The following is a 14,720-nucleotide window of genomic DNA, read 5'->3' on the forward strand; positions in this document are numbered from 1 at the left end:
ATCCCGGAATACAAGAGCCTCCTGGAAACAGTGTCGTTCAGCGAAGCGGCTACTCGAAGTTGAGTTAGGTAAACCCCCCCCCCCCGAAAGCTACTGCATGACCACTCTTTGTGTTGCTAGTAAAGGTGGCGGTTCTGTGGGAATTGTTCCTACCATACCACCAGAGCACAGGGCCTGGGGCTTTGGGGCCCCGGACGCTGCTGTTCTGGGCCCCTCTTGTTGTTTGCACGGTCTAATCTTGTTCACAAAGAGGACGGGCCAGAACATCAGTTAAGTACAAACCTTCTCATCATCCCAGCAGCGTTCATCGTACCACCCAGCACCACCATCAGCTTCGCCACGGCACCTCGTTGGCCCCGGCCCCTTCTACATCGGCTATCGCACGTGTTCCTCATATCCTACTGATGGAGGATGATGCAAAGATGCAATGGTGTCCGATGGCGGTAACTGGGGGCTGTGCGGTGGGAAGTAGGTGGCACCAGGATTTTGGGCAGCAGCGTGACCAGCGTCGCGAAGCGATGCATGGCGGATTGACGGATGAGTGAGACTTGCAATATCGGGCCCATCAGTGTCCAGTATTGGCTGTTTGAAGAAGCCGGATCAGCAAGCACTTGAAAGATGTGCCTACCGAAGGAAGTGTGCGTCTCGTTGGTGTAACCCGACCTGATTGATTATCCCAGCACGGGCTGCAGAGAACTAGGAACAGCACTGCTCGGGACGCGTGACGAATGTGTCATTCATACTGCCTGCCTCTTGGGGACTCGAGCTTGCTGCCGGTGCAGATCCCATTGAGTGAATGAATATGAAAAGGCATATACATGTTTGAACTTGTCTCGTCACTCCTGCCTGCGTACGTGTGCGCACAGATCAACTTGTCATGGATTCCTCCAACGGCTTCCACTCAACAGGGATGCCATACACCACGCAAGCGGCGCCAGTGAGGAATGGCAGCCGACAGTCATCCCTAGCCTGTGCGATAGCGAGCGGAAGCGTGACCGGCGCGTCCGCGATCGGCGTGACGCGCTTCTGGTTCTGGCTCGAACCTGGCTCGCTCTCGGCCTCCTCCACCTTCATCAGCCCCAGTCGCACCAGCGTAGACTCTGACACCTTGTCCAGCTCCCGATCCGTCGTGTCCCACAAATTTGCCACGAGCGCCGGTGCACCTGCCATCATGTACAAGTACGGCGTGCCGGTCCGGTCGAACTCGCCCAGGTCGCGCAGCATGCCGCTCGAGCAGCCCCAAAGCATCGTCACCGCACAGCTCCGAAGCGCCTTCAGCGCGGACGGTGCGATGAACTGTTCCCCGCCCGAATGGCCGAAGTACATTAAGAGGTCGTGCGTCGCCAGCGCATCGGCAAATTCGCTCACGATCGGCTCTCGGCCGGTGATGCCCTTCCACATTGCGTGCCGCTGCACCCACGGTCGGAAGCGTTCCTCGCTACGTTTGAGATCGCCGCTCGGATTGAGGACGTAGAAGGAACGCCCCTGCGAAAGCTGCATTGCACCGTCCTTGGTGACACCGTGCAGTGCGGCCAGCTCCAGTCGGTCCTGCAGAAAGACGAGCGAGGGAATGCGGCTGACAGATCGGCGACGCAAGATCTGCATCGACTCCCACGGTATGCTGCACATGTCCTTGTCGAGGATGAGAAAGGTGTGAGCAACAGAAGAGTTCACTCGAGACGACGACGGCGATGAAGATGTCGAACGTTTCGCCCAGGATTCCTCCAAAACCGATCGCAGGTCCACAACCGCACGATCAAAGTCAATCTCGTCCACGGCGATCGGCACGCCGTTCAGGAGATATGCGTCTGCAAAGAACCTGAGCATGTCCTCCAGGTCGTCGTTGGGGCAGTCGATCGCTAGATTGAAGAACAACTCGAGGATGCAGTCTTGAAACTTGACCTTGCTCGCCTTCTTTGATCCATGCAGGCATGCTGTACGCAAGACGGTATCCAGGCGCGCACATAGGTTTGCAGCATCATCTGGGGTGAGTGCCGCGTTCTCTGCGAACAGGGCCTACGAAATGTTGTTGTCAATGCAAGGTGGCATCGCCGAAAACCAAACTTGGCGAGAGTGGACTCACTTTGTGCCATCCTAACCAGCTTTCCTCGATCATCTGCAGCACCTCCTTCATCCGATGATCCAACGCCCTCCGGTCCGTCCACCATTTCTTGCGAGCATCCATACCTTGCAGATCCTTCGCTGCGTGGACAGTAGTGTTGGATGTTTTAACGATATTTGAGAGCTCGCCTAGAACAGCATCAAAGGTCAATTCATGCTCTTCGCCCTCGTGGCGACTCTGCCTATCGATCGGGATGCTGAAGACCATTGTCGATGCATCACCGCGCCGCCGAGAGATGATCAAGCTGTTGCGCTCTCGGTCGTAAGAAACAGAAATGACGGTCCAATGGTCCGGTAAGGAGACGGACTGGTTACTGCCATCCGCGAGGCGGCACTGTGCAGCTTTCCAGAATTTGCACATGTCTTCGGCTCCCGCATCGTCGTCTTCGTCGTCGCTCTCCAGTTCTGGTGACCTTACCCCCAGTTGTGGTGACCGGTGCAAGGCGTGTTCCGCCTTTGCTTCATCCTGAGATGCAAACCAATCCGGTGACTTGGTCTGAAGAGAAGTGTCGACCTTCATCCTCAGAGCTTCGGCGTATTCGCGTTCTAGAGCGACGCTAACACTCTTCGCCAGCGCCGAGCTGATGGCTTCCAATGAAAGCGAAGGTTTGCCAAGACTCGACTCAATCAGCCCAGCCAAGACAAGATTTGTCCCCGCTTCTCGCTGCAAGAGGCTGTGCGGCACACCATCGGCTCCAGTGACGATGCTTGAAAAGTCCTTTCGCGCAGCTGAAAGGGCTGACAGAGGGACGGTAACTGACTTGGCCATTTTTGAGCTGCGGCAGGTCGCAACGAGTGGCATGGCTATCGCTGCATCTGCAAGTGTTGCGAGAGCGCGATCGTGCGAAAGCGAAGATTCGGCTGTCTTCATAGCGATGCGCCCGCGAAGCAACGCTCCTTCTTGACGGCCATCGGCAGAAGTTTCGACAGCCGACGCTTCCTCCAAGAGGCGTTTAGCCTCACCTTCACTGTTCAAAAGGTGCATCAGCCAAGCTTGCCGACGTAGCAGTCGAGCATGCACTTCAGGCAAGACCTCTTGCCTCCCATTGATACTCGATCGACGGCTGGTCTTCCCCAGCTCGGTTGAGGCGGCCGAAAGCCTCGCCGGCGGAGCAGGCGATGGGAGCGCGGTGTCTACCTCGGCGAATGCGGCATCGAGAGCCTTCAATATAGTTGAGCTTGACATGAGAAGCGAGAGCGCGTCTGCTCGAGATGCCTTGCTCAAATCATTAACTTTGACGAGCGCGTGATCAATCACCTCCGGTGAAGGTAGATCGCTCAGCATGGAAAAGGCTCGTTCGAGGTCGACTCGACTGTCTACGTCCTGATTGAGCTTCGCCCGCAGTTCAGCGCGATGGATGAGGGACCGTGCGCCGGCGAGCGATGACGTAAATTCTTTCGATGTCAAATTGTTCGTTTCCGAGGCGAACAGCTCCGCATCCATGGCAGAGCCGCGCAAGCTGTACAGACAACTTAGTCGGTGAGAAGCAAGAGACAGGTGACGCGATAGGCACCAATACAGCTGCTGCGCTGCAATCACAGCGCCGACGGGATCAGCCTTGGTTGCAGGCGCAACAGTCACAGCATCAAATAGTTCTTCCAGAGGGGCGCCACTTTCTGCATCCCATGTAACGAACTTCTTGATGAGAAGCACGGCCCGCATCAGCCGCTTCATGCTGGCAAGACCGGCACTGATGCTGGTGGCCAGGTCACCCTTGGCAAGAGCGAGAGAGCTGAACACGGAGGCAGCTGCAGCTTGTCGCTCGAAAGTCAGCGCTCTGTGCCGACATCGCTCCCATTGCGTCGTTTTTTCCGGTGCCGCCAGGTCTCTGGCAATAGCAACAGCACGTTCGTACCGTTCGCTTGCATCAGGCAATGACCCTACGCGAATGAGGTGTTCGGCACTAGCGAGGAGGCACCTGAAGTGGGTGTCCGCCAGCACATCACGACCCGAGCTGTGCAAGTCGTGCATAAAGGTCTTGATGATCGAAGACGCGCGCGAAAGGCGGCCGAGGAAGACATACTGGCGGGCAAGTGATGCAGAAGCTTGGAGGAAACCATCCTCTTGTTTTGCACCGCCAGCCATCTGCCAACGGAGCCGCCGAGAGACTTTGAGAATCTCCAGCGCGGCAAGGGAATGGCCAAACGCACCCAAGAAGTCCTCTGCGGTCTCGAGTAATTTGGCCAAGTGCACAGGGTCATCTATGACCTGAGTCAAGACATTGAGCGGCGCGCGACCCAGGGCCTTGCCAGTATCCTCAGTAAGGCCAGCAGTCTGCATCGGTCGTCGTGGAGGCGTGAAAGGCGGGGCACCAGACTTGGCAGCGTTACTGCTCCCCTTCACTTCTGTCTGTTGTGCGGAAGAGAATCGTGCTTTGACCATGCCCAGAAGAGGGTAGATTGCCTGGCACGCGTCATGTGAAAGCTCGTTCGCCCGCTGCACGGGTGTTGGAGACGATTCGTACCGCCGCCCAATGATACCCAGAAGGCACGCCGTGGCAATATAGCTGGACCTCAGACTTTCAAGCGCCCAGTCCTGCCCCAGGTCTTGCCTCTGCAAGAGGTCCTCTGCTTCCGCCAGTGAGGTAGCGCATGCTTCGACATCTCGCAGTGTAATAGAGAGCTCGGCCTCTCGGAGTCGAATGCGAGCGAGTCGTAAGGGCTGGTGTGCATCAGACAGAAGCTGCGCACACCGCCCAAGAACCGCACTGCAGGCCTCAGCACAGCCTTCGCGATGCATCATCGTAGAGAGAAGTTGAGTGGCTGCATGCTCGAGAAGCGATGCAGCGGCATCGTGTGGCGCGTTGGCGAGCACGTTCGACAGGCCAAACGATTCACTTGAGTTTAGCGACAGAAGCAGTTCGAACGTCGTGAAATCGACGATGGCTTTGATGTGCATCGCGAGGCTAGCGAATGGCTTTTCGACAAAAATTGAAGTGGTACTGAGGGAAGCTGCACGCTTGGCGAGCGCTTGCCATGTAGGGACTGATACCAGAGACAAGACTCGCGCGTGTGCTTCGACTGCACGCCGTGTCTGCTTAACTGCGCGATAGCATATTGCCATGTGCTCCCATTTGCGCGATAGATCCTCCCTAGATGCCTGCGAAAGGCTTGAGTTGACTTGCTGTTCTTTTGCCAGCGACTCGGCTTCTTCCCCGAGATCGCACGCCGTTCGGAGAAAGTGTTGAGCCTGTGCAGCTTGTCGTGCGTGATATAGCCGATGACCAAGCCTGTACCATGCATTCGATAGCATGTGCAGGAATTTGTATCGAGCATCTGAAGGGATCGAGGCCTTCGTCGATGGAACCTCCGCCAAGCGGCGACACTTCCCCAATGTCTCTTCGCAAAATGCATGCGCGCTGCTCTGGTCGCGAGCATCTGGGTGATGCTTGCAGATGATTTCAGCGACTTGAAGCGCTCCTTCGAGCATGTGTTCGGCGGTGAAGGTCGTATCCAAGCTGGGGCTCTCGCACATGCTCTCATACCATGACTGCAACGCCAGCAAGAGACGCAGCAAGGCATCGACTAGGCCGTCATCGCTTCCCTTTCCCTTTTCGTTACGCGTTGGGCTAGCAAAGGGATCGGCAAGCGGTGTCGGCGTTTTGGATTGGTCCACTTTATGCAGGAGTATCTGCGCACGCTTGCGCATGCCCTCAACAAGGCCAAAAACTTTCACGCGCTCTGTCAGGTCGATGTTACGCAGGTGAGAACATATCGCAAGAACCGCGAACTGAGCTGGCTCGAGCGCGCTCAGAACATCATGGTCATGAGAACCCTCATTGTTGAGCCTGCCTTCCAGGATGAGGGCGGCTTTGCGCAACTTGGAACAGTGCTGTACCAGGCTAAAATCTTTGATTGCTGACGCCTTAGACGGACTCTTCGGTGGACTGCCGACACTTAGGTCTTGCGACGGAGATGGCGGCTGTTCGCCAGTGGAGCCGGACGCAGCAAGGTTATCGATGACGTTGAATGCATCTACCGATCCCGCCTGTGTGTGTCAATACGTCGTCAGTCAATGAATCTTTGCCCGGACCTCATGTCCCTCATTGGCTCACTTTTGTTGCCAGTGAAGACCAAACATCGAGGAAGCTGACGAAGCCCTTTGACTGTTTATCGAGCTTGCCGAGCCGAGTCGCCGATTGTGTCAGGTCCTTGTATACCTCATGGACGTGCACAAAGTTATCCCTGTTCCATTCGGCGACACTGCTCCTCTCAAGCGATCTATCCCCTCCGTCCTGTTCGCATTGCTGGCGCTGCCAGGCCTCCTTGCAGTATCGCATGTGGTTGTGGCCAAAGCGCATAGCTCGATCCCAGTAGACATCCATGTCAATATTGGAGGCAAAAAGTAGAAGCGCTGCGGCGCGGTGCCGGGCCTGCAAGACATAGCGGCTCGAAGGGTCAAGCACTGGCAATCGCGGAGACGGCCCACTGGCTGAAGATGTCCCATTTGATTGAGGAGCAGAGGGGATGATAGTTCTGGTTTTTGAACACGAGGCGGAAGATGCGGATGCCACAACAGCCTTGTCACTACTGACGAGGCGCTCGACAGTACGAGAGACGTGTCGCTCGATCGAGTATGCCACCCTGTCTAGTTGGCTGAGGAGCTCGGCGGCAAGGATCTGTACCGCGGGAGCCTGTTCAGCCTTCACGCTTTGCTGTGCGCTTACTTCACTGTCGGCAACTTGTCCTGGTGACACCTGCGGCTGCTGTGTAATCTGTAACGCAAGAAGCGGCGCCAAGAGTGCCCTCCCGTATCGCTGCCATCCGAGCGGGCCAAATTCCTCGGCCAGTATCTGCGACACGCTGACGAGGTCTTCCCGCGAATGTGCCAAAGATAACGCGCATGTCAGGGCTAACGCTTGTACCTGCACAAGAAGAGTTGTGCAGCGGAGTTGTGCTGTCATCTCTGCAGCAAATTCGCCTGACGCTAGTGGAAATGGTATGAGAGCAGCGCATTTTGTCATCATTGACGATCTTGATCGAGCAGATGGACTAGCCAATGAAGTAGTTGTGGTTGCACCTAATGACAGTAGGCTGACAAGATCGGCACATTCTGCCAATGCCACCTCATTCTGTAGGGCGCAAGCAAGAAGGGCGCAAGTATATCAACGCGGAGAACAAAATTGTTTGAGCTCGTGGCGCTATAACTCACCAGGCCTAGCCCTTGCAGCTTCCTGACAAAGACGTATAGAACATTTTCTAGTTTTAGGTCCGAGCCATCTTTCTCGGAACCCGTGTCCTGATCTGCGCTCCGCCTCTGAAGTTGCACCTTGTCCAGATGCAAAAGAAATTTCGCAGAGATCCTGAGCCCATCTGCCAGGGCCTTGACGTTGCTTTCTGTGACCTCCATAATCTTGGACACGTCAGCATTTGTAGCCCGAGACGCCGGTACTTGAGAAGGGATGGCAGATCGCGCTGTGGATGCCCTGCTTTCAGTCGTAGGCGCTGACCACTGTGCGGTGAGCAGAGTATTGAGAGATGTGAGGGTAGCGTTGATGATGTTCTTGCATATCACTGCCTTTTGATTGGCATCAAGGTTGAGCAAGGAATACTCCTCACATTTTTTCGCGATTGAGGCCGACCTTGAAGTTGCTGCGGCATTTGACTTCGGGGCCGCTAATAAAGTGAGACTGAGCGCGTCCGCCGTCGTGCCAAGCAGAGAAAGGAGCTGGATACTCTGAGAAGGAGTACATGAGGCGGGTTTGGCAATGACTGTCTTTAGGGCCACGAGAGCTGACTCTGCCGCAAGCGAAGCTTGTGAAGCTTTGGAAAAAGAAGGTGGCCTGACGACCGCTTTGGCGACGGCTGCAGGTTTTGGAGCGCCTTTGCTCGCTGATACTGGAGCACGATTAGCAGCCTTGTCTAAACGAGGCTGCCCGGATGTGATTCTTGCTGCAGATGACGAGGGCTTGGACGCGACCGCAGAGCCTTTTCCTTTGCTCTGGGCAGGCATGACCGCACTGGTCGTATCGACGCCAGCAGTTGGCGAGCTTCGTGAGACGGGTGTCGTACGTGAGGAATTCGCGGACTTAACCTTGCTACTTGACCGAGAGCTGCTTGCTGTGCTATCGGCTGGTGCATGGGCTGCGGTCATCACCGCCGCTCGCTTCCTGATTTGCTGCTGAGACGTGGGTGCTGCTCCTATCTCGAAGCGTGCAACTGGGTCCTCTGCACCCCCTGCAGGCGCCGTTGACCGTGTCCGGCGGACGCGAGTCCCACTCGCTGTTGGCTCAGGCATTTTGGGCCTTGTAAGCGCATCTGCAATATCCTATTTGTGCGCGCTGGAAATGTTGCCGTGGAGGCATTCAATAAAGGAAGAAGCGGGTGCGTCTGAAGTCTGAACATCGAGTGATTCTGAGGATGTTGCTGAGTGTTGGTTGCAGTCGCGCGCACAAACAGAGGCCTCAAAGCGCGACGCGCTCTCGCGGTCAACGCGTGAGCCGAGCCATTGTGCACAGCGCGCGGCCCACCATCAGGCATCGCACAACTCGCTAGAACAGCAAGGACTTTGGTGAGTGTTGGATGCAGCATCATGCATTAATGCTATTGGCCGCTTCGGGAGCCGATGAAGGAATACAGGCAGCTCATCGGACGCCGTAGAGTCAGGCAGTCAAACAGGGCTGACTGAAATGCTGGATGTCTGCAAGAAGGCCAAAGTCGCGTCACCATGAATCGTCCGGATGTGACCCCGAGAGCAGCCCTTCGCAGCATCTCGCCTGGCGAAACCTCATCTACCTCAGGATCCATTCAGAGCCACAGCACAGATGCAGACACAGAGGTGCAAGGCTCTGCGGATGAGTATTCGGCAACATACTCATCGTCGAATGCTTCTCAAACATGGCCGCAGGTAGGCGAGAGCAGCCGCCATACGACGCAGGACTCGAACGCTTCCTCTGCAGGATCATCTAGCGGCTCGCGGCAACAACCTAGGCGCCAGCACTCCTTAAGAAAGAACAACAAGGGCGGCAATGGAAAGCATTGCTCCTTCTGCTTGCTTGCTGAATTCGACATTGACAAAGGATCAACGTTAGCTTACCAATACCCCGAACCTACGGGCCATGATACTCAGTAAGCAACGCACTCGCGGAGAGACCTCCAGGTTCTTGTCTGACCCCAGGCTCCCATTCCCATGGCTTCAGCGTACTAGCCGAATTGATGCTACCTGATGGTGCCCATGCTAGACACGAAGACTGGACGGTATTTTTCCTCAAGCCACCAAACCCGCAAGAAAAGAAACGGTCTGCGTTTGACGACTATGACTCCGAGAACAACCCAACTTCCCGGCATCCAGGTCCTACTCGCCTTTCTCCTCCAACACCCACAGAGGACCTGACTTTTGTTTTGAATTTGGTACGAACCAAACACGACAATACAGTCCGACGAGGGGCAATGGTAAAAGCGATGTGCATAGGCACGCGGCATCCGTATATCCAAGTGTTCAAGCCTTTACTTCTTGTGGCACTCGATCGTTACTTTAGCGACCCGGGTCCGGAGCACCTGGAGCGACTATACGAAGCAGTGAATAACCTCGAACTTTCCGCGATGCCAAATTTTACTCGCGAGGAACGGCTCGTATTGCGAGGTAGCGACCGACGTGATCTATTCGAGGAGCGCTTCCTCAGACCTGGTTTACCACCTTCCGAGGACGGCGACAGCTTGAATGCCGATGCCGATGCCGAAGATGAACAACACAACGCCTCAAGCAAGCGTAAACGCTCTGACGCCTCCTTGGCGCTGTCATTGAGCGCCCTCAAAAGCGTCAATACCGACGTGACGAGCCCGACGTCCTCGTCAGACGATCCTCCGCCATCTGCTTCGCAGTCGCTATCGAGTCTGGGAGGCTCAAGTTCCCGCGGAAAGAAGAAAGACACTCGCTTCTACTCAACGATGGCATACTACAATAAGCTTCCGATACCCCTGCACATCCCTCTCACCATTTTCCCAGAGGAGATTGGTGATTACTCGATGATCCAGCTGGTGCAGACCTTCTCGGGACCTGCCTCCATCCCAACAGGACCGCAGCATCCCCATCTCCACTCGAACGGGAGTTTGACGCATCCAATCATCCTGCTGTTCAATGCAATGGCGACCCAGAAGCGAATCATATTCTTGGGGCACGGGCAGCCTGCAAACACCGTTTCCAGCTTTGTGCTTGCTGCCAGTGCGTTGGGCTCTGGCTGCGGTGTTGTCTTTGAAGGTTTCGCCGGGCGTGTTTTTCCCTACACGAACTTAACCAACCTGGACGACCTTGAGATGGTACCCGCATACATTGCTGGCGTGACAAACCCGCGGTTCGAAGATCTGCATGCCTGGGACGTGCTGTTCAATATCGAGAACGGCAAGGTGACTGTTTCAAAAAACATCGAGCCTGCACCACCTATGCAGCCGAATCCCCGTCCGGCGCTCAGCAGGTCTGGTTCGCTCTCCAGCAGCGGCGGTGTAGGGCACATCGCAAACTCGTCCTCGGCAGGGGTCGGTATTGACTTCGGCGTTAAGGCCGGTGGCTCGACGATGCTCAGCAACAGGGAGCGAAGCGGCACATTCGCAGAAGCAAAGCAGGACGCAGCGGATAACGCGTTCATCGAGGATGTGAGTGCCTGCATTCGGACGAGGCCGCACCTGATGAGACCGTACTGATTGCTAAGGGGATCCGATTCAGATCCTTGCGGCTATCCAAGCCCACTGTGGCGAGGACTACGTCCGGCAACGATTTGTGGAACATGCTCAAAATTTCGCTCGCATCGTCGCCCGACACGAAGAACACTTCTACGGGCATACGTTCATCGGCCCTACCTCGCAGCCATTCCTGAACGGGCAGCTCGGGAGCGGTGCGCTGCCTTATGGAGACCGCGATGCTGAGCTCAGGGATATTCAGATCAATGCCATGCGCGCCGAGGGGTGGCGAGGAAGCTACAGCTACAAGATGTACAGGGAGGTGAGCCGTGCCGGATAAAGTGGTATGCTGTACGATTGGGCAGCTGACGATTCAACGGAGCGCAAACAGGACGAAGCGCAGCGCGTAAGAACCCGGTCCATCAGCGGCTTTGACTGTCCGTACCAACTCGGGCGCCTGCGCAGGTCGAAGCTGCTTGCGCTTGGCGAAGCACAGATTATCTTTGAGACCCTCTCGCGATGTGTTCAGACACCGACTCAAATCGTCGAGGTGAGTAGGGCGCTGAGACTCTTATGCTCATGTCATTTACCCAGACTGAGGTGCTGCCCCGTACATCCTCACAGCTACTTTCCCTGCTCCCAAGCCATTCTGGCGGGTTGACTCCTCTTGCGTTCGGAGTGTTCCACCCATCAGCGGCAGTCCGGGTGAGCGTACTAGATCTGTTCACCAACATTGCACTTCATCCAGTTGGCTGCAAGCTTCTGCACGGGCTCAATGCCTTTGTCCGATTAGCACTTGCTCGCAGCCTCAATGCGCGCGCGGAGCAGGGCAGGTCCAAGCAGAATGGTCTCTGGTCGTCGCCCACGCCCACTTTGGCCAGGTCGCGAGACGGCATGCCGGCTTTCTACAACAGTAACAATCATGAAGCGAGCTACCTACCAAAGAACTGGAGCAGCCTTCTCCCGCCGTCGTCGCAAGCGAGCAGGTCTCCCTCGCCTGCGTCCGGCATCAGTGCTAGCTGAATGGATTAACAAAGACACCAGCGGTTAAATGTACAAGAAGACATTATGGGCCCCCATGGATGTAGCGTATGGTATGGCCATCCTCTAGGATTACAACACGCCGCCGACAAAAACTGATGCGGTCCATGTCCACCTATACTTCTATCTCGTATTCATAATAGCTGCCATGCTGCCAAACGCCGTGCCGTTCGTCAAGCTGTTCGGCGGGGGCGGCCTGACGTCCTATGCGATTGATTCTTCGCACATGTCAAAGAGGAGCTCCGCGCCAACCTTGAGCTCGTCTTGGTCAGGCATAACGTCTTGACGAGCTGCAGAGGCGCGCCGTAGTCCGCTCTCGTGAGGTACACGCGCATCTCGGACGTGTGCGGAGCTACGATCAGGTAAATGGGCGACGGCACGTAGGGGTAGAGACCCAAGAACTGCCAGAGCAGCTCAGCAGGGAGCACGCTGGCGTCCGTTTTGCCAGGGTGGCCGTTGACATTGCTCGTGTGGTTTTGCGAGACATTCTATTGGTTGATATCAACGCTGCGGTCTTGATACCCGCGCACATAATTGTATGCTTACAGGCAAGCAGATAGGCAGCCGGTGAAACCGCATGCAGCTGGCTTCAGCACGACCATGCCGCTAGTCCCACGGGTTGTCGAGCAGGGAGAAGCATCACTCACTGAAGGAGGCCAAGAAGGACGGCTCGTTGCCGATGTTGACGCGGCCCTTTTCGAACGTGTTGTCGAGCTTGCTGACGAACGCCCATGGCATCGATCAAGCCAGCAATTTCCTGCGACGCACCGATTCTGTACTCCCCAGAGCGTCGCCTTGTACGCATAATCACTCCAGTACTGCCAAACGGGCTCGTTGCAGGGTTCGCATCAGCACCGCGCTGCGCATACGCTCGCCCCGGCAAAAATCAAAATGATATTTTCACTGACTGGGACGAGCTTGCCGCTAGCGTTGCGTGGCCATGCGAAACAGCTGTAGCCGAGCGTGTGCAGGTTCGGGTTGAAGATGTTGCGCCAGTTGGCGGAGCGCCGCAGGTAATTTTCATGGTCCCCGGCGTTGTGCAGGCCTCCTGCGACGCTTACGAGTGCAGAGTCGTTCGTGGTGTACTCGAGGGAGCGAGTGAAGTTTGGCTGTGGAACACATGGGCACGCACGTGGTTGGAGTAGGGCGCGTGTTCAGTCAGTTATCGGGTCGAGGTGAGCGCATGAAAAAGGGAATAGATGCCCTGTTCACTTTGACGTAGGCGTATGCGAACCACTCGGAAGCGCGCCTCTGCCCCCTTTGGTGCGGTTTTTGGGCAAATCCGAGTCATTAGTGTTGGGCGGGACAACCTCTGGGTCCTTGCACACGCTGGCATACGCCTACTGCCAGTCGATGCCCAGCTCGGCGCCCGGGCCTTTAGTCCAGGCGTCGCAGAAGAAGCTGTCGACGTTGGAGCTGCTCTAGGTGCGGCCGTTGGGGATGAAGGCGCCGTGCAGCTCAGGCGTCTGGTACATGCCGACGAGCGAGCGCAGTATGTCGATGTAGCGCCGCTTGTCGAGCAGGTACAATAGGGAGGAGCAGCTGCGGACGTCGTCCCAAATCGTAAGAAACTCGTCGTAGTCCGGCGTGCCCGGCGCGGGGAACTGGGCCGACGGCGCATGTCGGCCTGCCAGACTGCGTCGGCGTCAGTGGACCCGCCGCTGCTTGGTCGCTGGATAAGGTGTTTTCCAGGTAGGCGTAGAGGAACGTCGCCACCTCGCACGGCGGCGCGCTGCGCTGGCCGTCGAACACGTCGCAGAAGTGGATGTTCCCCGTCGGAGAGGGGTTTCAGCCGACCGCGAAGGACGCCGTACTGTTCTATGCGCTCGTCGCTGGGTCGATGGAGATTCGGCTGCCCTGATACGTTTGCGTAAACTTGACTGATGGCTCGGTGCAGGTGGAGGCAGGGTAGGTTGGGGACAGAGAAGGCACAGCGCATTAGTCAGTGGGATCTAGCTGTATCCAACTTGAAAGCATCTATTGTACGCTCAACACTCACCCTCGCCGCTGAACGCAAGCAAACAATGCGAAGCGTCGATCAAGATGAGGAAGTCTTCTTCGCTGCCGCTGGACGGCTTCTTTGGCTAGTCAGCCTCCCCGGCGACAAAATGCCGCTGGGCATGCGCGGCGGGCCGCCGTATTCCGTTTGAGGCTCCTTTACTTGCGGCTCTAGCCTGGAGATTGCGAGCGCAAATGCGATTGCATATAACAGATCATGTCTATGTCCTGCGTCGCCGCCAGCTCGACGGTGATGCCGTCCTGAAGGGGTGCAGAAGTAGCCGAGCCTGGCGGCGTCGTTTCCTATGCGTGCTCAGGCTTAGCTAACATTGTTCGCCAGATCGACACTCTACGATGCTTTTACACCCGCGGCTAGCCACCGTGGCCGCGCTCGTGCTCTTGCTCTTGCCCTCGCCGGCCCTTGCTGCCGGTCGGCTGAGCGGGCAGGGGCATTTGCGCGACAATACAGTATTGGGCGAACCGCCGGTGCCGCTCTTGTGCGGCGACGAGATGGCGCTGAGGCGGCCCGCTGGGGTCCAGCCACTGATGGCGGAGGCGGGGGGAGAGTGTGTCAATGTCGAGCTTGACCGAGCGTTGGGGGCGCAGCTGCCGGGGAAGATGTAGCCGCTGTCCTGCATACCGAGGAGATTGCGTCATGCTGGGTGTAGTTCGGCGCGGCTGCGCCATGCCGGGGATGGAGACGAGGCGGGCAAGGAAAAGCGTGACAAGGCAAGGGAACAGCATCGTCGACAGACTTATGTGGAACATTGCAGACGGTGCCGCCTGTTGGGGAGAGCAATCTAGCTCTCAGAGTTCCGACGGCAGAAGAGAAAGAGAAGAAGAAAGTCCGACAATCAGGTCGCGGCTGACGAGGTCTGGCGGTACGGGAGCTTCCGTCCTAAGGCCACAAGCAAGGTCGAGCAGCGGGCACAGTACGGGGGAGGGGG

General features: G+C 56.7%; 4 protein-coding genes across 4 annotated transcripts; 1 reads left to right on the forward strand and 3 right to left on the reverse strand.

The window, feature by feature from the left end:
- Positions 1-867: 867 nt before the first annotated feature.
- On the reverse strand, positions 868-8,359 carry K437DRAFT_270883 (uncharacterized protein; the record flags this gene model as incomplete). Its single annotated transcript, XM_013384911.1, has 4 exons — positions 868-2,016; positions 2,084-6,109; positions 6,177-7,193; positions 7,274-8,359. 4 exons carry the CDS (start codon positions 8,357-8,359, stop codon positions 868-870), a joined length of 7,278 nt encoding a protein of 2,425 aa, XP_013240365.1.
- A 318-nt stretch (positions 8,360-8,677) lies between these two features.
- Positions 8,678-11,931, forward strand: K437DRAFT_276578 (spindle pole body interacting protein). The gene is made up of 5 exons (XM_013384912.1): positions 8,678-9,189; positions 9,261-10,710; positions 10,781-11,056; positions 11,126-11,284; positions 11,359-11,931. The coding sequence occupies exons 1-5, from the start codon at positions 8,789-8,791 to the stop codon at positions 11,755-11,757; spliced, it is 2,685 nt and encodes an 894-aa protein (XP_013240366.1). The 5' UTR covers positions 8,678-8,788; the 3' UTR covers positions 11,758-11,931.
- On the reverse strand, positions 11,899-13,066 carry K437DRAFT_265073 (glycoside hydrolase family 92 protein; the record flags this gene model as incomplete). The annotated part of the gene is made up of 7 exons (XM_013384913.1): positions 11,899-11,971; positions 12,028-12,263; positions 12,306-12,316; positions 12,423-12,493; positions 12,544-12,593; positions 12,684-12,884; positions 13,010-13,066. The coding sequence occupies 7 exons, from the start codon at positions 13,064-13,066 to the stop codon at positions 11,899-11,901; spliced, it is 699 nt and encodes a 232-aa protein (XP_013240367.1).
- Positions 13,067-13,196: 130 nt separating this feature from the next.
- On the reverse strand, positions 13,197-14,411 carry K437DRAFT_270885 (uncharacterized protein; the record flags this gene model as incomplete). Its single annotated transcript, XM_013384914.1, has 3 exons — positions 13,197-13,402; positions 13,775-13,853; positions 14,154-14,411. The coding sequence occupies 3 exons, from the start codon at positions 14,409-14,411 to the stop codon at positions 13,197-13,199; spliced, it is 543 nt and encodes a 180-aa protein (XP_013240368.1).
- Between the last annotated feature and the right edge of the window lie 309 nt (positions 14,412-14,720).

This window comes from Tilletiaria anomala (assembly GCF_000711695.1).
Source record: "Tilletiaria anomala UBC 951 chromosome Unknown K437scaffold_140, whole genome shotgun sequence".
In the NCBI taxonomy this organism is placed as follows: Eukaryota; Fungi; Basidiomycota; class Exobasidiomycetes; order Georgefischeriales; family Tilletiariaceae; genus Tilletiaria; species Tilletiaria anomala.

Excerpts from the sequence above, each read along its gene's own strand:
- K437DRAFT_276578 (XM_013384912.1), top strand. The coding sequence starts at position 8,789 with ATGAATCGTCCGGATGTGACCCCGAGAGCAGCCCTTCGCAGCATCTCG. Across the intron at positions 10,711-10,780 it reads ATAACGCGTTCATCGAGGAT|ATCCTTGCGGCTATCCAAGC; the intron begins GTGAGTGCCTGC and ends GATCCGATTCAG. Across the intron at positions 11,285-11,358 it reads CACCGACTCAAATCGTCGAG|CTACTTTCCCTGCTCCCAAG; the intron begins GTGAGTAGGGCG and ends ACATCCTCACAG.